We start from the raw sequence: 22553 nt of genomic DNA on the forward strand, positions 1-22553 counted from the left end.
GTTTGGTGGTTAAAGTTAGTTTTTTTTGTGGTTAAGGTTAGGGTTTTGTTTCATGGTTAAGGTTAGGGTTTTGTTTGGTGGTGAAGGTTAGGGTTTTGTTTTGGTGGTGAAGGTTAGGGGTTTGTTTGGTGGTTAAGGTTAGGGTTTTGTTTGGTGGTTAAGGTTAGGGTTTTGTTTGGTGGTTAAGGTTAGGGTTTTGTTTGGTGGTTAAAGTTAGTTTTTTTTGTGGTTAAGGTTAGGGTTTTGTTTGGTGGTTAAGGTTAGGGTTTTGTTTGGTGGTGAAGGTTAGGGTAACACATGTTTAGCAGATATTACTGCGGGTGTAGCGAAATGCTTGTGTTTCTAGCTCCAACACTGCAGTATTATCTAACAATACACAACAATACACATTCTTCATGACGGACTCTCTACGCCAATAAGCCTATTTTTTGCAGTGTTATACAGACCTATTCAGACGAGACTAGTATTACCAGAGACGTTGGTTATGTAATTATTTTCCAAGCATGTGTGTTATTCCAAAGGATGATTCACACAGGATTAGTTTTTTCCAAACTGCTCCCTGTAGTTATAATTTTTTTGTTTAATTCAATTTACTCTTCTAATGGGAACCTGGGTAATGGAGATTTTTGTTCCAGGCGTGAAGATGTAACGTCATGTTTAGACGATTTAGGCTTTGCCTAACTCGTGCTTGGCTACCAAATTTTTCATTCATAATCATCATAATAAAGCTAGAATCTACAATCAAAGTAATAAGTAAATAAAATCAGCGCATTAACTTTCAAACCCTTCATTCCGGGTTGTACAGTGCCTTCATCCCCCCCCCTTGGGGTTTTTCCTATTTTGTTGCATTACAACCTGTAATTTAATAGATTTTTATTTGTATTTCATGTAGTGGACATACACAAAATATTCAAAATTGGTTAAGTGAAATTACAACAATAACTTGTTTTTAAAAAATAAAATAAAAATTACACGGAAAAGTATTGTGTGCATATGTATTCACCCCAAATAAGATCTGGTGCAACCAATTACCTCCAGAAGTCACGTGATTAGTTAGATTGCACACAGGTGGTCTTTATTTAAGTGTCACATGATCTGCCACTTGATCTCAGTATATATACACCTGTTCTGAAAGGCCCCAGAGTCTGCAACACCACTAAGCAAAGGGCACCACTAAACAAGCGGCACCATGAAGACCAAGGAGCTCTCCAAACAGGTCAGGGACAAAGTAGTGGAGAAGTACAGATCAGGGTTGGGTTATAAAAAAATATCAGAAACTTTGACATCACACGGAGCACCATTAAATCCATTATAAAAAAATGGGAAGAATATGGAACAAAAACAAACCTGCCAAGAGAGGGCCGCCCACCAAAACTCACAGACCAGGCAAGGAGGACATTAATCAGAGAAACGACAAAGAAACCAAAGATAACCTTGAAGGAGCTGCAAAGCTCCACAGCGGAGATTGGAGTATCTGTCCATAGTACCACTTTAAGCCATATACACTCCACAGACCTGGGCTTTATGGAGGAGTGGCCAGAAAAAAAGCCATTGCTTAAAGAAAGAAATAAGAAAACATGTTTGGTGTTCGCCAAAAGGCATGTGGGAGACTCCCCAAACATATGGAAGAAGGTCCTCTGGTCAGATGAGACTAAAATGTAGCTTTTTGGCCATCAAGGAAAACGCTATGTCTGGTGCAAACCCAATACCTCATGGTGGTGGCAGCATCATACTGTGGGGATGTTTTCCATCGACAGGGACTGGGAAACTGGTCAGAATTGAAGGAATGATGGATGGTGCTAAATACAGGGGAAATTCTTGAGGGAAACCTGTTTCAGTCTTCCAGAGATTTGAGACTGGGACGGAGGTTCACCTTCCAGCAGGACAATGACTCTAAGCATACTTTTAAAGCAACACTCGAGTGATTTAAGGGGAAACTTTTAAATGTCTTGGAATGGCCTAGTCAAAGCCCAGACCTCAATCCAATTGAGAATCTGTGGTATGACTTAAAGATTGCTGTACACCAGCAGGAACCCATCCAACTTGAAGGAGCTGGAGCAGTTTTGCCTTGAAGAACGGGAAAAAAATCCCAGTGGTTAGATGTGCCAAGCTTATATAGACATACCCCAAGATACTTGCAGCTGTAAATGCTGCAAAAGGTGGCTCTACAAAGTATTGATTTGGGGAATGCCACTGTACTGCCATTCCGGTAGAATGTTTTCACTTAACACTTAACTTAGCTTCATCACACAATTTAATTTATGGATTGTGGCAGTAATATTTCAGCTGGAGCGTTTGTTGCCATGACATGTTAATGACTGATCGGTATCTCAATGCATTTCTAGTCTAAAGTACTATAAATTAAATATTTTTTTCCCCCTCATCAATTTACACACACATAATGACAAAGCAAAAACTGTTTTTCTTCTTTTTTTTCTCTAATCTATAAATAATTGAAACATGAAATATCACATTTACATAAGTATTCAGACCCTGAATACTTTCCAAATGCACTGTATATAAAGTTTGCTTTGTGTTCAGATTAGGTAGGTATGCATTTGGTTGGTATGTTCAGAAGGGTAAAGTAAGCTTCCAGTTTGAAATATGCAATCCTTGGTAAGCTCCATAAACTCTGAGCGTAGTACCATATTCCAGTAGGTATCATTGGACTACGTAGTGGTAGTGAGGTCCCTCTGTTTGACTGTATTCTTCCACTTTGCACTTACTGAACACGACCGTGGCCTGCGAGAACTCTCTAGAATTCAATTGACAGTGACAGTTAGTTGCGTCAACTTTTAGAATGTTTTATTTTGTTCTAAATCTAGACATTCAGTAACATAGCATTGTTTAAATATTTAATGACTGTTATAGAATGTTGTATTGTCATGTTAATGAGGCTCTAACATGACTGTTATAGAATGTTGTAGTGTCATGTTAATGAGGTTCTAACATGGCTGTTGTAGTGTCATGTTAATGAGATTCTAACATGGCTGTTATAGAATGTTGTAGTGTCATGTTAATGAGGCTCTAACATGACTGTTATAGAATGTTGTAGTGTCATGTTAATGAGGCTCTAACATGACTGTTATAGAATGTTGTAGTGTCATGTTAATGAGGCTCTAACATGACTGTTATAGAATGTTGTAGTTTTATGTTAATGAGGTTCTAACATGGCTGTTGTAGTGTCATGTTAATGAGATTCTAACATGGCTGTTATAGAATGTTGTAGTGTCATGTTAATGAGGTTCTAACATGGCTGTTATAGAATGTTGTAGTGTCATGTTAATGAGGTTCTAACATGGCTGTTATAGAATGTTGTAGTGTCATGTTAATGAGGTTCTAACATGGCTGTTATAGAATGTTGTAGTTTTATGTTAATGAGGTTCTAACATGGCTGTTGTAGTGTCATGTTAATGAGGTTCTAACATGGCTGTTATAGAATGTTGTAGTGTCATGTTAATGAGGTTCTAACATGACTGTTATAGAATGTTGTAGTTTTATGTTAATGAGGTTCTAACATGGCTGTTGTAGTGTCATGTTAATGAGGTTTTAACATGACTGTTATAGAATGTTGTAGTGTCATGTTAATGAGGTTTTAACATGACTATTATAGAATGTTGTAGTGTCATGTTAATGAGGTTCTAACATGACTGTTATAGAATGTTGTAGTGTCATGTTAATGAGGTTCTAACATGACTGTTATAGAATGTTGTAGTGTCATGTTAATGAGGTTTTAACATGACTGTTATAGAATGTTGTAGTGTCATGTTAATGAAGTTCTAACATGACTGTTATAGAATGTTGTAGTGTCATGTTAATGAGGTTTTAACATGACTGTTATAGAATGTTGTAGTGTCATGTTAATGAGGTTCTAACATGACTGTTATAGAATGTTGTAGTGTCATGTTAATGAGCTTCTAACATGACTGTTATAGAATGTTGTAGTGTCATGTTAATGAGGCTCTAACATGACTGTTATAGAATGTTGTAGTGTCATGTTAATGAGGTTCTAACATGACTGTTATAGAATGTTGTAGTGTCATGTTAATGAGGTTCTAACATGACTGTTATAGAATGTTGTAGTGTCATGTTAATGAGGTTCTAACATGACTGTTATAGAATGTTGTAGTGTCATGTTAATGAGGCTCTAACATGACTGTTATAGAATGTTGTAGTGTCATGTTAATGAGGTTCTAACAGGACTGTTATAGAATGTTGTAGTGTCATGTTAATGAGGTTCTAACATGACTGTTATAGAATGTTGTAGTGTCATGTTAATGAGGCTCTAACATGACTGTTATAGAATGTTGTAGTGTCATGTTAATGGGGTTCTAACATGACTGTTATAGAATGTTGTAGTGTCATGTTAATGAGGTTCTAACAGGACTGTTATAGAATGTTGTAGTGTCATGTTAATGAGGTTCTAACAGGACTGTTATAGAATGTTGTAGTGTCATGTTAATGAGGTTCTAACATGACTGTTATAGAATGTTGTAGTGTCATGTTAATGGGGTTCTAACAGGACTGTTATAGAATGTTGTAGTGTCATGTTAATGAGGTTCTAACATGACTGTTATAGAATGTTGTAGTGTCATGTTAATGGGGTTCTAACATGACTGTTATAGAATGTTGTAGTGTCATGTTAATGAGGTTCTAACATGACTGTTATAGAATGTTGTAGTGTCATGTTAATGGGGTTCTAACATGACTGTTATAGAATGTTGTAGTGTCATGTTAATGGGGTTCTAACATGACTGTTATAGAATGTTGTAGTGTCATGTTAATGAGGTTCTAACATGACTGTTATAGAATGTTGTAGTGTCATGTTAATGAGGTTCTAACATGACTGTTATAGAATGTTGTAGTGTCATGTTAATGAGGTTCTAACATGACTGTTATAGAATGTTGTAGTGTCATGTTAATGAGGTTCTAACATGACTGTTATAGAATGTTGTAGTGTCATGTTAATGAGGTTCTAACATGACTGTTATAGAATGTTGTAGTGTCATGTTAATGAGGCTCTAACATGACTGTTATAGAATGTTGTAGTGTCATGTTAATGAGGTTCTAACATGACTGTTATAGAATGTTGTAGTGTCATGTTAATGAGGTTCTAACATGACTGTTATAGAATGTTGTAGTGTCATGTTAATGAGGTTCTAACATGACTGTTATAGAATGTTGTAGTGTCATGTTAATGAGGCTCTAACATGACTGTTATAGAATGTTGTAGTGTCATGTTAATGAGGTTCTAACATGACTGTTATAGAATGTTGTAGTGTCATGTTAATGAGGTTCTAACATGACTGTTATAGAATGTTGTAGTGTCATGTTAATGAGGCTCTAACATGACTGTTATAGAATGTTGTAGTGTCATGTTAATAAGGTTCTAACATGGCTGTTATAGAATGTTGGAGTGTCATGTTAATGAGGTTCTAACATGACTGTTATAGAATGTTGTAGTGTCATGTTAATGAGGCTCTAACATGGCTGTTATAGAATGTTGTAGTGTCATGTTAATGAGGTTCTAACATGACTGTTATAGAATGTTGTAGTGTCATGTTAATAAGGTTCTAACATGGCTGTTATAGAATGTTGTAGTGTCATGTTAATGAGGTTCTAACATGACTGTTATAGAATGTTGTAGTGTCATGTTAATGAGGTTTTAACATGGCTGTTGTAGTGTCATGTTAATGGGGTTCTAACATGACTGTTATAGAATGTTGTAGTGTTATGTTAATGAGGTTTTAACATGGTTGTTGTAGTGTCATGTTAATGAGGCTCTAACATGACTGTTATAGAATGTTGTAGTGTCATGTTAATGAGGTTCTAACATGGCTGTTATAGAATGTTGTAGTGTCATGTTAATGAGGTTCTAACATGACTGTTATAGAATGTTGTAGTGTCATGTTAATGAGGTTCTAACATGGCTGTTATAGAATGTTGTAGTGTCATGTTAATGAGGTTTTAACATGACTGTTATAGAATGTTGTAGTGTCATGTTAATGAGGTTCTAACATGACTGTTATAGAATGTTGTAGTGTCATGTTAATGAGGTTCTAACATGACTGTTATAGAATGTTGTAGTGTCATGTTAATGAGGTTCTAACATGACTGTTATAGAATGTTGTAGTGTCATGTTAATGAGGTTCTAACATGACTGTTATAGAATGTTGTAGTTTCATGTTAATGAGGCTCTAACATGACTGTTATAGAATGTTGTAGTGTCATGTTAATGAGGTTCTAACATGACTGTTATAGAATGTTGTAGTGTCATGTTAATGAGGCTCTAACATGACTGTTATATAATGTTGTAGTGTCATGTTAATGAGGCTCTAACAGGACTGTTATAGAATGTTGTAGTGTCATGTTAATGAGGTTCTAACATAACTGTTATAGAATGCTGTAGTTTCATGTTAATGAGGCTCTAACAGGACTGTTATAGAATGTTGTAGTGTCATGTTAATGAGGCTCTAACATGACTGTTATAGAATGTTGTAGTGTCATGTTAATGAGGCTCTAACAGGACTGTTATAGAATGTTGTAGTGTCATGTTAATGAAGTTCTAACATGACTGTTATAGAATGTTGTAGTGTCATGTTAATGAGGTTCTAACAGGACTGTTATAGAATGTTGTAGTGTCATGTTAATGAGGCTCTAACATGACTGTTATAGAATGTTGTAGTGTCATGTTAATGAGGCTCTAACATGACTGTTATAGAATGTTGTAGTGTCATGTTAATGAGGTTCTAACATGACTGTTATAGAATGTTGTAGTGTCATGTTAATGAGGTTCTAACATGGCTGTTATAGAATGTTGTAGTGTCATGTTAATGAGGTTTTAACATGACTGTTATAGAATGTTGTAGTGTCATGTTAATGAGGCTCTAACAGGACTGTTATAGAATGTTGTAGTGTTATGTTAATGAGGCTCTAACATGGCTGTTGTAGTGTCATGTTAATGAGGTTCTAACATGACTGTTATAGAATGTTGTAGTGTCATGTTAATGAGGTTCTAACATGGCTTTTGTAGTGTCATGTTAATGAGGTTCTAACATGACTGTTATAGAATGTTGTAGTGTCATGTTAATGAGGTTCTAACATGACTGTTATAGAATGTTGTAGTGTTATGTTAATGAGCCTCTAACATGGCTGTTGTAGTGTCATGTTAATGAGGTTCTAACATGACTGTTATAGAATGTTGTAGTGTCATGTTAATGAGGTTTTAACATGACTGTTATAGAATGTTGTAGTGTCATGTTAATGAGGTTCTAACATGGCTGTTATAGAATGTTGTAGTGTCATGTTAATGAGGTTCTAACATGGCTGTTATAGAATGTTGTAGTGTCATGTTAATGAGGTTCTAACATGACAGTTATAGAATGTTGTAGTGTCATGTTAATGAGGTTCTAACATGACTGTTATAGAATGTTGTAGTGTCATGTTAATGAGGTTCTAACATGACTGTTATAGAATGTTGTAGTGTCATGTTAATGAGGCTCTAACATGACTGTTATAGAATGTTGTAGTGTCATGTTAATGAGGTTCTAACATGACAGTTATAGAATGTTGTAGTGTCATGTTAATGAGGCTCTAACATGACTGTTATAGAATGTTGTAGTGTCATGTTAATGAGGTTCTAACATGACAGTTATAGAATGTTGTAGTGTCATGTTAATGAGGCTCTAACATGACTGTTATAGAATGTTGTAGTGTCATGTTAATGAGGTTCTAACATGACTGTTATAGAATGTTGTAGTGTCATGTTAATGAGGCTCTAACATGACTGTTGTATTGTCATGTTAATGAGGTTCTAACATGACTGTTATAGAATGTTGTAGTGTCATGTTAATGAGGTTCTAACATGACTGTTATAGAATGTTGTAGTGTCATGTTAATGAGGCTCTAACATGGCTGTTATAGAATGTTGTAGTGTCATGTTAATGAGGCTCTAACAGGACTGTTATAGAATGTTGTAGTTTCATGTTAATGCATCATAATGCAGAAGCTTCAATGTTTTGACTCTAAACACATGACTCTGGTATGCAGGCGTAATTAAGTCCTAATGTGAGTGTTGCCTGCTGAAGTCAAGGTCAAACATACACACACACACACACACAGACACACACTGCCGCTGCTGTGAGAGTCAAACTGTTTCTGATTGAGTGGTTGCTAAGCACTTTCTAAACGTTAGGATTAGGTTTCTCTCTCTCCCCAGATCAGCTGACGGCTGCATAACATTCCACCAACAGGAACGTAGTGGAGAGGGTCCCTCTGCTCTTTCCACAGGCATAAACACAACCAGATCAACACAAACACAACAGACAGACAGATGCTTTGTCAATCACAACACACTTCCCTCCGCAAACTGTCCGCTTGTCTCTAAAAATGTACTGTGACTGAGTACTATGGTTGTTCCACCTACAGTAGCTCTCTTAAGATGGCTGACTGTGATCTACTGTTGTCTCCGCGAAATGGTTACTTGCATTCTGGCAATATCAATATAAAGGAGAAAAATGAACAAGTATCAATGTCAGTAGGGAATAAAATAAAAGAAAGTACGTACAAGAATATATCAGTGATACTGGTGATTGATGAGGTAAGCATTATAATCAGGGGTAATGTAGCTGAGCAGCAGGATAAAATAATATCTAGTAGCAGTAACTTATAGCGTGTGTGTAAGGAGAGAGTTATGTGAATAGAGGCACTGCTGATAGTGCTGAGGACTGGGACCTTTCCCCCAGTGATGAACTGGTCCGTCCGAACCACGCATGAACAAGGGAATCTATTTTCGGAGAGCCTGTTTCTTTCCTGCCATTGACTTTCGTTGCAGGGCATGTGATGTCCGTAGCTTCTTTGTCGCAAAACTCTCTGATCTTCTCAAAAGATACGTTTGTCTAGCCGTGTCCAGTCCAGGTGGTGCTTGTACAGGCAGACCATCTATGGGAGGAAGGACGTCAGCGTTGTGCAGCAGTTGAAACCTGGTCCCGACTAAGTCCCAACGCTCCTTGGCGACAACAACACCAGGCTTCAGAGCATCGAAGCTGTAAAACAGGAAATAACAAAACAAAATGTAGAAGACATTAAAACCTTGCACAACATCAATTCACCTTCCGAGTTTAGATAAGAAAAATAACCTCATACCTCACCTAAAGTGCTGGTACGGTACCATCCTCCAGTCCAACCAACTATGGGATGTTGACCCCTGTCACAGTGCTGTCCTTCACAGCAGCAGCCATCTCAGACAAAGTGTTCACTCTGGTCTTTCTGAAGCGCCGCTTGATGAGGCCGAGGGCACTAGTCGGGGGGGGGGGGGGGGGGGGGGGGGGACTTGGTGTGGCCTGTGATCAGGAAGTGAAGGGCCAGAGTGTGGTGAAGTTGTGCATGGTCCATCAGACACAATACCAGAGAACAAACTTGTTCCTGTTTTGGCCACTGTAGTTATCACAGTTCACGTGTCTCCCCAACTCCGTAGTTGGTGAAGAAATGGTGCATGTAGTTGATGACTGCGCTGCTGCCTTCATCAATGAAGTAGTTGACTTGTTGTGATTTTCCTTCACAGCTGACACCAAACAAGCCACACTTCTGAGGAGTTAAAAAGTAGACGGGACCTGGCTGCATAGGGTCAGAAGGATAGGAGATGGGACCTGGGTCAGAAGGATAGTAGATGGGACCTGGCTACATAGGGTCAGAAGGATAGTAGACGGGACTTGGGTCAGAAGGATAGTAGATGGGACCTGGTTACATAGGGTCAGAAGGATAGTAGATGGACCTGGCTACATAGGGTCAGGAGGATAGTAGATGGGACCTGGCTACATAGGGTCAGAAGGATAGTAGATGGGACCTGGCTACATAGGGTCAGAAGGATAGTAGACGGGACCTGGGTCAGAAGGATAGTAGATGGGACCTGGTTACATAGGGTCAGGAGGATAGTAGATGGACCTGGCTACATAGGGTCAGGAGGATAGTAGATGGGACCTGGCTACATAGGGTCAGAAGGATAGTAGATGGGACCTGGCTACATAGGGTCAGAAGGATAGTAGACGGGACCTGGGTCAGAAGGATAGTAGATGGGACCTGGGTCCGAAGGAAAGTAGATGGACCTGGGTCAGAAGGATAGTAGATGGGACCTGGCTACATAGGGTCAGAAGGATAGTAGATGGACCTGGGTCAGAAGGATAGTAGATGGACCTGGGTCAGAAGGATAGTAGATGGGACCTGGGTCAGAAGGATAGCAGATGGGACCTGGGTCAGAAGGATAGTAGATGGGACCTGGGTCAGGAGGATAGTAGATGGGACCTGGCTACATAGGGTCAGAAGGATAGTAGATGGACCTGGGTCAGAAGGATAGTAGTTGGGACCTGGGTCAGAAGGATAGTAGATGGACCTGGCTACATAGGGTCAGAAGGATAGTAGATGGGACCTGGCTACATAGGGTCAGAAGGATAGGAGATGGACCTGGGTCAGAAGGATAGTAGTTGGGACCTGGGTCAGGAGGATAGTAGATGGACCTGGCTACATAGGGTCAGAAGGATAGTAGATGGGACCTGGCTACATAGGGTCAGAAGGATAGTAGATGGGACCTGGCTACATAGGGTCAGAAGGATAGTAGATGGGACCTGGGTCAGAAGGATAGTAGATGGCACCTGGCTATATAGGGTCAGAAGGATAGTAGATGGGACCTGGCTACATAGGGTCAGAAGGATAGTGCACCTGCAAACAACAACAAAATAACATTAAGATAAATTAAAATGAATTGTCTCACCCCTGTCAGTGTGTCTTTACAGCTCAGTGAACGGCATTTGCCTGCTTCCCATATACAGAGTACCAGTCAAAAGTTTGGACACGCCTACTTTTTCTTTATTTGTACTATTTTCTACATTGTAGAATAATAGTGAAGACGTCAAAACTATGAAATAACACATATGGAATCATGTAGTAACCAAAAAGGTTTTAAACAAATCAAAGTATATTTTTATATTTGATATTCTTTCCCTTGATGACAGCTTAGCACACTCTTGGTATTCTCTCAACCAGCTTCACCTGGAATACTTTTCCAACAGTCTTGAAGGAGTTCCCACATATGCTGAGCACTGTGTTGGCTGCTTTTCCTTCACTCTGCGGTCAAACTCACCCCAAACCATCTCATTTGGGTTGAGGTTGGGTATTGTGGAGGCCAGGTCATCTGATGCAGCACTCCATCCCTCTCCCTCTTTGTCAAATAGCTCTTACACAGCCTGGAGGTGTGTTGGGTCATTGTCCTGTTGAAAAACAAACCATAGTCCCTCTAAGCGCAAACCAGGTGGGATGGTGTATCGCTGCAGAATGCTGTGGTAGCCATGCTGGTTAAGTGTGCATCACACCTCCTCCTCCATGCTTCACAGTGGGAACCACACATGCAGAGATAATTTGTTCACCTACTCTGTATCTCACAAAGACATGGCGGTTGGAACCAAAAATCTCTAATTTGGACTCTTCAAAACAAAGGACAGATTTCCACTGTTCTAATGTCCATTGCTTGTGTTTCTTGGCCCAATAAAGTCTCTTCTTATTGGTGTCCTTTAGTAGTGGTTTCTTTGCAGCAATTCGACCATGAAGGCCTGATTCACACAGTCTCCTCTGAACAGTTGATGTTGAGATGTGTATTTTACTTGAACTCTGTGAAGCATTTATTTGGGCTGCAATTTCTGAGGCTGGTAACTCTAATGAACTTATCCTCTGCAGCAGAGGTGACTCTGGGTCTTCCTTTCCTGTGGCGGTCCTCACGAGAGCCAGTTAACTCTAATGAACATAACCTCTGCAGCAGAGGTGACTCTGGGTCGTCCTTTCTTGTGGCGGTCCTCATGAGAGCCAGTTTCATCATAACACTTGATGGATTTTGCGACTGCACTTGAAGAAACTTTCAAAGTTCTTGAAATTTTCCCTTGTGACTGACCTAATTTTTGCTTATTTGAGCTGTTCTTGGCATAATATGGACTTCACCTTATTTGGTAAAATACCATCTTCTGTATTTGCCTGAATTGAAATGTATTTATTTATTTTACTTTTATTTAACTAGGCAAGTCAGTTAAGAACAAATTCTTACTTTCAATGACGGCCTAGGAACTGCCTTGTTCGGGGGCAGAATGAAAGATTTGTACCGTGTCAGCTTGGGGGTTTGAACTTGCAACCTTACGGTTACTAGTCCAACGCTCTAACCACTAGGCTACCCTGCCGCCCCATTTGAGATTCTTCAAAGTAGCCATCCTTTGCCTTGATGACAGCTTTGCTCACACTTGGCATTCTCTCAACCAGTTTCATGATGTAATCACCTGGAATGCATTTCAATTAACAGGTGTGCCTGTCAGCTCGAGGATTTCTACTTGTAACTTTTCGCTTTCCCCTACCTTGTATACCACCCACAAACGCATTTGTTTAACACTTTTTTGGTTACTACATGATTCCGTATGTGTTATTTCGTAGTGATGTCTTCACCATTATTCAACCATGCAGAAAATAGTAAAAATAATGGAAAATGTTTGAGTGATACTGTGTGTATATATATATAAAGGAGGAAACATTTCTTACTTGTTGAGTAAAATCCAAGCTGTAATGCATCCTGATGTCTTTACTTGCTGGTTCAGTAGAGCCCCCAGAGACAACTGCAGGTCTTGACTGGTGGTCTAGCAGTCAGCAACCATCTTCTGGTGGACAGACCGCTCACTCTGAACCAGCAGGAGATGCTGCTCTTGGTTCTTCAGCTTGGCTGACTTAACAGCTTCTGGCAGATTGGTAGTTGTTCCTCTGTCACTGACATCACAGGTCTGTCCTGGGCTTAGTGCTTGAGATATGGGGCAGCAATTTTCTCCACAGATTCCTGAAGGAAGACAGACCTATCTACCTCTAGAAAATACAGAAATAATGTGAGATCAATAAAAATAGTGGCAATCATGTTTGGGAGGTCAATTAAATAATCATAATGTTTATGCTTTACATACAGTACATACATACAGTGTTGTCTTCGATTCCTTGTAGGGACACCACACCCCTGCTTTTGTTACATGAGATGGCAGCAGCTTTCCACCAAAGTGTTTTTGTCCTTGGTGGTGTCCTGGTATTACTATTACATTATCCTCTGTGTAGTTGTTGATGAAGTTCACCACTCGCTGCAGGTCCTCATGCTTCAGGTGTAACCTGTGCTTGCATATTAATATTATAGAAGTTTCGACGTATTTCTACCTGAGGTAGAGTACCTCATGATAAGCTGTAGACCACACTATCTACCAAAAGTCCTCATCTATATTATTCGTAGCATTCGTAGTAATAAACAAACAAGAAAATGCTCATCCAGAAGCTGTGCTCCTAGTGGTCGGGGACCTTAATGCAGGGAAATTTAAATCCGTTTTACCTCATTTCTATCATCATATCACGTGCAACCAGAGGGGAAAAAAACTCGAGACCACCTTTACTCCACACACAGAGACACATACAAAGCTCTCCATCGCCCTCCATTTGGCAAATCTGACTATAATTATATCCTCCTGATTCCTGCTTACAAGCAAAAATTTAAGCAGGAAGTACCAGTGACCTCACTCAATACGGAAGTGGTCAGATGATGCGGATGCTACGCTACAGAACTGTTTTTGCTAGCACAGACTGGAATATGTTCCGGGATTCGTCCAATGGCATTGAGGAGTATACCACCTCAGTCACCGGCTTCATCAATAAGTGCATTGATGACGTTGTCCCCACAGTGACCTTATGTACATATCCCAACCAGAAGCCATGGATTACAGTCAACATCCGCACTGAGCTAAAAGCTAGAGCTGCCACTTTCAAGGAGAGGGACACTAATCTGGAAGCTTATAAGAAATCCCTCTATGCCCTCAGACAAACCATCAAACAGGCAAAGCGTCAATACAGGACTAAGATTGAATTCTGCTACACCGGCTCTGACGCTTGTTGGAAGGGCTTGAAAAAAAACTATTACAAAGAGAAAACCAACTGCGAGGCAAGCAACACTGAAGCATACATGAGAGCACCAGCTATTCCGGATGACTGTGTAATCACGCTCTCCGTAGCCAAATTGTTTTTACCCTTCTCCCCAATTGGTAGTTAGTCTTGTTCCTTCGCTGCAACCTCCGTACGGACCCAGGAGAAGCGTGCGTCCTCCAAAACACGACCCCGGCAAGCCGCACTGCTTCTTGACACAATGCTCGCTTAACCCAGAAGCACCAATGTGTCGGAGGAAACACTGTTCACCTGGCGACCGTGTCAGCGTGAATTGCGCCCGGCCCGCCAAAGAAGTCTCTAGAGCGCGTTGGGACAAGGACAACCCGGCCGGCCAAACTCTCCCCTAACCCGGACGACACTGGGCCATTTGTGCGCCGCTTCATTGGCCTCCCGGGCGTGGCCGGCTGCGACACAGTCTGGAATCGAACCAGGGTCTGTAGTAACGCAGTTAGCGCTGCAATGCAGTACCTTAGACAGCTGCGCCACTCGGGAGACCTCCACAATATTTTCTTAACTCTATATCTTGCACTGCATTGTTGTTTAAGTAAGCATTTCACTGTAAGGTCTACACCTGTTGTATTCGGTGCATGTGACAAATACAATTTTATTTGAGAGTACTAGCAATACGAACAGATTGTCACCAATTAGGTTCAATGTTAACTAGCTACCATTAGGCTATAACTAGCAATGCAAATAGCTTTCTGAGATATTACTCCACAGATCATACACGTACTGTTAGCTAGAGAGCCAGCCACCTAACATTAGCTAGCTAGCTAACAATTAAGCTTTAACTTGCAATGAAAACAGCTTTCTGACAAAATCAGAAACGTATACTATCTGAAACTGAAGCTTGACCCTTACTGCAACCCCTTTTTATTAAATAAAACGTTCTGTATCGTTTCCATTTTGTTTGTACAGCTTACTTGGCCCGTTGTGTCAAGTCACTCTGGTTCACACTGACCTTTGCAATGCCATAAGAATCGTCCTCGTGGAAGTAGTCCATCACAACTTTTTCCCACGGACGTTTTGTCGATAGCGCCTGATAATTTCAGGGCAGCAATGTTATTGAGAGCAATAGCAACACATTTGTAGTTCTCCATGGCTAACGTTATACGTTTCGGGGGGGAAAAATGCAGTAGAAAGGATTATGCATTATGAGCAGCTCATTTTATAGACAGAAGACGCTACACGGCAGACCAATCCGAAACTCATCTCTCTGCATGTCCAGCCCATTCATTATCTCAGCCAATCATGGGTAGCGGGAAGGTTTCTGACTTGTTCTGTGGCATCTAGGCTTGTAATATTAACTACTTTATTCATTTATACAAGTGTGTTATTAATGCACATGAAAGTTAAAATGTTCCAGAAGGCATTTCTGCCCCAAAAAACGCATTTTGATATAAAAAAATGTAATACACGTTCAAATAGCCTGTGAAGTTGTGACTTGTGACATACTGTACGCCTAACTTCCTGAAACAAGTCGCATATGTGTTTGTCCCATCTAGCTATCTTAAGATGAATGCACTAACTAATATGTGTTTGTCCCATCTAACTATCTTAAGATGAATGCACTAACTAATATGTGTTTGTCCCATCTAGCTATCTTAAGATGAATGCACTAACTAATATGTGTTTGTCCCATCTAGCTATCTTAAGATGAATGCACTAACTAATATGTGTTTGTCCCATCTAACTATCTTAAGATGAATGCACTAACTAATATGTGTTTGTCCCATCTAGCTATCTTAAGATGAATGCAACCAACTGTGATATGTAGTTGTCTCACCTAGATATCTTAAGATGAATGCAGTAACTGAGATGTGGTTGTCCCATCTAGCTACAGTATCTTCAGGTAGCTAACTAACTGTGATATGTAGTTGTCTCACCTAGATATCTTAAGATGAATGCACTAACTGTGATGTGGTTGTCCCACCTAGCTACAGTATCTTATGGTAGCTAACTAACTGAGATGTGGTTGTCCCACCTAGCTACAGTATCTTAAAGTAGCTAACTAACTGAGATGTAGTTGTCCCACCTAGCTACAGTATCTTAAGTTAGCTAACTAGCTGTGAGTGGCTCTGGATAAGAGTGTCTGCTAAATGACCCAAATGTCCAATGCTTTTCTAGACCTATATTTCTGTGTGTGTGTGCATATCATCATACCAGTGTGTATATGTCAATCAAGCCATGAACTTTCTCAACATTTAGTCTCTTGACCGTCCCATCTACTCTTGACCGTCCCATCTACTCTTGACCGTCCCATCTACTCTTGACCGTCCCATCTACTCTTGACCGTCCCATCTACTCTTGACCGTCCCATCTACTCTTGACCGTCCCATCTACTCTTGACCGTCCCATCTACTCTTGACCGTCCCATCTACTCTTGACCGTCCCATCTACTCTTGACCGTCCCATCTACTCTTGACCGTCCCATCTACTCTTGACCGTCCCATCTACTCTTGACCGTCCCATCTACTCTTGACCGTCCCATCTACTCTTGACCGTCCCATCTACTCTTGACCGTCCCATCTACTCTTGATGATTACAGTTGTTTTTTAATTGCTTGTTTTATGTTGTTGCTTTAGAGCACTTTGAGAGTTTAATATATTAATAATAGTAGTATTATGAATAGCATTATCCATAGTATTATGAATAGCATTATCCATAGTATTATTAATAGCATTATCCATAGTATTATTAATAGCATTATCCATAGTATTATTAATAGCATTATCCATAGTATTATTAATAGCATTATCCATAGTATTGTTAATAGCATTATCCATAGTATTATTAATAGCATTATCCATAGTGTTATTAATAGCATTATCCATAGTATTATTAATAGCATTATCCATAGTATAATTAATAGCATTATTACTATTAGTATTGTTAATATTTTTAGTAGTAGTATTATTAGCAGTGGCAGTATGTTTTAGTAGTATTATTAATATTATTATTAACATGATTAGTATTATTATTACTAGTATTATTAATATTATTAGTATTATTAGTAGTAGTAGTGGCAGTATGTATTAGTAGTATTATCAATATTATTATTAATATTATCAGTAGTATTATTACTCGTATTATTAATATTATTAGTAGTATTATTGGTGGTATTATTAGTATTATTAGTATTATTATTAGTAGTAGTGGCAGTATGTATTAGCAGTATTATTAATATTATTAATATTAATATTATTATTATTACTATTATTATTAATATTATTAGTATTATTAATAATAGTGGCAGTATGTGTTAGTAGTATTATTAATATTATTATTAATAGTATTATTAGTATTATTACTAGTATTATTAATATTATTATTATTATTGGTGGTATTATTAATATCATTATTAGTATTAATAATATTAGTATTATTTATATTATTATTGCTATTATTGATAGTATTATTTATAATTATTAACAGTAGTATTATTAACAGTTATTATTATGTATTATTATTATTAATATTATTGTTAATATTTATTATTTATTATTATTGATAGTAGTATGTAATATTATCATTAATTAGATTATTATTGCTAATAGTATTATTTATTCATTTTATTATTAGTATTATTATTTATAGTATTATGTATTATAATAACAGTATTATGTATTCATATTAATAGGAGTATTATTGTAAAAAGTATTATTATTGTAAATAGTATTATTTATTACTGTTAATAGTATTTATTATTATTGTTAATAGTATTATTTATTGTATTATTATTATTATTGCTATTGTGTACGTATCATCCTGACAGTCTCCTCACTGGTCAGGCAGAAGAAAGGAGCCTTGTCGTAGTTCTTTAATGAGTTGCGACAGTATGTGTGTACAGTGTGTATGTGTGTGTAAATGTGTTGTCACCGTCCCCCCCCCCGGTCAGGTCGAATAAAGAAGGAGCGAGCTGCCCTGTCCAGGATCTCAGACGAGTCCTTAGAACAGATCCCTGAGGAGGAAGAGGAGGAGCTTCCCGTGTTCAAGGAGCTACCGGGCGCCAAGGGGACAGACGACGCCGTGCTGCCGTTAACGGGTGGTACCGGAGGAGAGTCACGGAGAGGAGAGTCCACCGGAGAGCTCAACAGCCTGGCCAACGGAGGCACTGCCCTGCCCAAAGGACGTGTCTATGGTCAGTCCCATGATAAATGGTAATCTACAGGTAACTGCCAGAATAAGGGAAACACCAACATAAAGGTTCTTAATAGGGCCACCACGAGCTGCCAGAACAGCTTTAATGTGCTTAGGAATAGCTTCTACAAGTGTCTATTGGAGGGATGTGACACCATTCTTCCATGAGCCATTCCGTAATTTGGTGTTTTGTTGATAGTGGTGGAAAACACTGTCTCAGGCGCAGCTCCAGAATCTCCCATAAGTGTTCAGTTGGGTTGAGATCAGGTGACTGACAGACACACACACCCTTTAAACCCCCTATGCTCATTTGAGACCCCTCTTTTTCAAAGTCACTGAGATCTCTTCTTCTAGCCATGATAGCCAAAATAATCGGCAACTGGGCATTTTTATACATGACCCTAAGCATGATGGGATGTTTTAATTGGTTAATTAACTCCGAAACCACACCTGTGTGGAAGCACCTGCTTTCAAAATACTTTTCATCCCTCATTTACTGAAGTGTTTCCTTTATTCTGGCAGTTACCTGTACATATGTTACTTCTATGTGTTATATGCCCATATACGGTTATATATGTATCAACACACACTGTAATATTCATACAAGTACATACAGTGGGGTTTGAAATTATTGACACCCTTGATAAAGACGAGTAAAAATGGACTATATAAAATAAATAATTCAAATATTGACATGCTTTTGGTAAGGTAGTGTATGTGGACACCTGCTCTTCGAACATCTCGTTCCAAAATAATGGGTATTAATATGGAGTTGGTCCCCCCCCCCCCTTTGCTGCTATAACAGCCTCCACTCTTCTGGGAAGGCTTTCCACTAGATGTTGGAACATTGCTGCTATAACAGCCTCCACTCTTCTGGGAAGGCTTTCCACTAGATGTTGGAACATTGCTGCTATAACAGCCTCCACTCTTCTGGGAAGGCTTTCCTCTAGATGTTGAAACATTGCTGCGGGGACTTGCTTCCACTCAGGCACAAGAGCATTAGTGAGGTCGGGCACTGATGTTGGGCGATTAGGCCTGGCTCGCAGTCAGTGTTCCAATTCTTCCGAAAGGTGTTCAATGGGGTTGAGGTCAGGGCTCTTGTGCATGGCTGTGCAGGCCAGTATGCGTTTGTACTTGCCTGTCAAATCTTTACAGCTCTGAAGTTCGCAAGCAATGTTATTCAATTCAAAATGGTGGCTAGATATTTCAACTCTGTATATGGCAAACATTAATTTCTCATTGAAGATGTTTAAGGCTGCTTTGAGACACAGCTCGTTCTAGCTATGTTAACAGTCTAATCACATTATTGCGTTGGCGAGACGGTATGGTATCGAGAATCCTCATCACCAAGTGAAGAATCTCGTAGTGGTTGTCGTTTAATGTGAAGGATTATGAAAGTCGTGTAGTGTCCCCCCCTCTGGGAAAGGAGATTAGCTAGCTACTCTACCTTCACAACCAAGAGGATACAAAGAGGAACAGTTTAGGTAAGTGTCCTTTTTGTCTTGTAATTTCACATTTAGAAGGTGCATTGAAACAATTGCCCTAGCATGATTCTATAATTTATAGCACAGCCATCTAGCTAGCTAGCAAGCTATATAAATGATGAACTGAAATGATCTGCTCTTGAGGGGATGGCTATGGTAGCTAGCTATGGCTATTCTCAAGAACTCAAAAGTGCATTCAAGTGGCTTGGAAATACAATAGTATTGCAAAAGGAGTAGAAAGAAAACCTTTTGTCATCATTTTGATGTAGCCAGCTTGACATTAGATGCAGTACCACGTTAGCTAGCTAGCTAAGATTGAGGGTAGACCACACAAATGTTTAGCTAGGTAACGTCAACATTAGCATTGCTATATATTTTTGATTAACTTTGCTAGCTAATGACAGCGTTGCAATCCATTTGACGACCTGATGGCGGCAAAGTTTGCCTATTTTAGCAATGTCATTATATATTTTAATTCCACTATAGTGTTGTTTAGACAAAAAACAGTCATAGCCTCCATCTATCACATCTTTTGGGCGCTACTGTGTCGCCGCTGGCAGAGGGTGGCTTGAGAACGTTCCTAATGATAGCATGACGCGACCCAGTGACGGAGGTGCAACTTATAAATAGCAACATTTGTTTCGCATTTTGTCTATTTTGCCCAGCTCTGTCTGTCTGTCTGTCTGTCTGCCCTGTCTGTCTGTCTGTCTGCCCTGTTTGTCTGTCTGCCAGCTTGTCTGCCTGCCTGTCTCCCTGTTTGTTTGCATCTGTATGTCTGTTTGTCTGCCAGCTCTGCCTGCCTGCCCCTGTCTGCCTGCCCCTGTCTGTCTGCCTGCCCCTGTCTGTCTGCCTGCCCCTGTCTGTCTGCCTGTCTCCCTGTTTGTCTGTCTTGGCCTTCCAGATGTGGCTGGAGGAGTTGTGGTGGCCACTGGAGGTCAACTTTAATACTGGATCACATGTAGAAGGAGCTTATCATCATGACGTTAATCTATAATAGCTAATAACAACTATCCTATATTAGGTACTACTACAGTGCTAGCTAGCTAGCTAGTACATGTACATATGGATTTACAATGCTAATCATATTTCATTAATATACAGAGTCCACTTTGACCCAAGGGAACAATCCAGACTAAGAATTCGCAAAAGGTAAGATCATAATGAATACTAGGATTATATGGACATTATGTGGACCTGATCCTAGATCAGCATTCCTACTCTGATGGTGAATTGTCTCTCTCCCTCATCCTGTCTATACCTTCAGATTGACCCTCTGGTCCATGATTAATAAATGTGGTTGAGTGGACATACAGATCTGGGCTTAGCCTAGCGACAGCATCTCTTCTCAACTATTGGCCAGGATTTATTTGTTTATTTATTTGACATCCAATCACCATGAGCGATGCTTTATTCTACATTCAACACTTCTATTGCAGGAGAGGTGAGCACCTATCAGATCCTCCTGCTGTCCTTCACCCCTGGGTCTGCTGACCCCCCCCCCCCCCCCCCACCCCCCTGAGTCCCAGGAAGAAGTCCGCCAGCAGAATTCAGAGCCAAGTTCATCGCCATGCAACGCTCTACTGACCGAGGTAGACAATGCTTTGAGTAGCAACTGACTGACAAGTAGTCAGAGACACACACACATTTGACTTGACCTTATATTGACATCACACGACATACAGATACGCTCCCTTTCCTTCCCATTCATCTCCCCCTGTCTACACCCTAGGTGTCACGTGGTCTCCTATCTCCTTCATAGTGGCCTCGGCTGGACCGCACCGCATCACCTCTTGGTTGAGCCAGACGAATCAAGAGCTTCAGCCCGGGCCCGGCTTTGGCTTCCAGGTGGGTTACAGTTTACAATCTCCTCTTGCTTCCATCCACCTCATATCTACTACGGGCTTCACATTCTTCTGAAGGAGCTGATATTACATTCTAAATTAAATGTTCGTCATGGTCAGATGACTTAAAACAGTGAATGATTCCAATCCCACAGGGAACAGTACCAGAGACTGTAAGGGGGATGTTGCCTGGTTAGAAGTTTAAACCAGTTATTTTTTTTTTATATATATATATATATATATATATATATATATATATATATATATATATATATATATTTTTTAAATAGTTTATTAGTTTAGGGTTCATCTAATCCCATCCTAACAGTGTGCCTTTTCAATTAATCTATTTAGTTTTCCCGACCCTCAGGAGACTATGAGAAGGGAGTGGGCCACCTGACCAACACCACTGCTGTGATTGGTTCACCTCCAGCAGATCCTTTTAGGTGCTCCAGGTGACCTGTCTTTTAGATCTGAAACGGTCCACTGTCAGCCAGGTGACGAAGTCCAGAGAGGTTCAGCTGTCTTAAGACACTGCATCTCAGTGCTAGAGGTGTCACTACAGGCCCTGGTTCAATTACCGGGCTGTATGACAACCGGCTGTGATCCGGAGTCCAATAGGGCGGCGCACAATTGGCCCAGCGTCGTCCGGGAGAGAGAGTTTGGCCTGGGGGGGGGGGGGGTAGGCCTTCATTGTAAAATAATAATCTGTTTTTGACTGACTTGCCTAAATGAAATAAAAAATCTCCCATGGACAGGAAAGGCTGTCCAACATATTTGAAATTTTAAGGTGAAAATATGAATATTATATATTATATTATTATATATATAATATTAAAATGGCAGCTATGGACAAGACTTTTTAAGGCAAGCCATGTTTCCCTGTCCATCCAGAATCTGTAATACAGTCTGGGGGGGGGCTATTATATACAGTCTAAGTTAGGATCTTCATCCTCACCTTGGGGGGGGGCTATTATACAGTTTAGCTCAGTTCTGACACGCCCCCAACATACAGCATATGCCACTGTTTTATCATGACGATGTATATCCTAAATGATGTGCTTCTATGTCCCTTCTAGAAACCACAAACCTTCCT

General features: G+C 39.8%; 1 protein-coding gene across 2 annotated transcripts in view; it reads left to right on the top strand.

Annotated features, from left to right (window-relative positions):
- Positions 1-22553, top strand: part of LOC110525072 (sodium-dependent phosphate transporter 2) — a 135879-nt gene that overhangs the window by 77380 nt on the left and 35946 nt on the right. For both annotated transcript variants that reach the window (XM_036979238.1, XM_036979239.1), the window contains exon 7: positions 17891-18133. In XM_036979238.1, the coding sequence (XP_036835133.1) occupies positions 17891-18133 (243 nt within the window). The remainder of the gene's footprint in view (positions 1-17890; positions 18134-22553) is intronic.

This window comes from Oncorhynchus mykiss, chromosome 6 (genome assembly GCF_013265735.2).
Source record: "Oncorhynchus mykiss isolate Arlee chromosome 6, USDA_OmykA_1.1, whole genome shotgun sequence".
In the NCBI taxonomy this organism is placed as follows: Eukaryota; Metazoa; Chordata; class Actinopteri; order Salmoniformes; family Salmonidae; genus Oncorhynchus; species Oncorhynchus mykiss.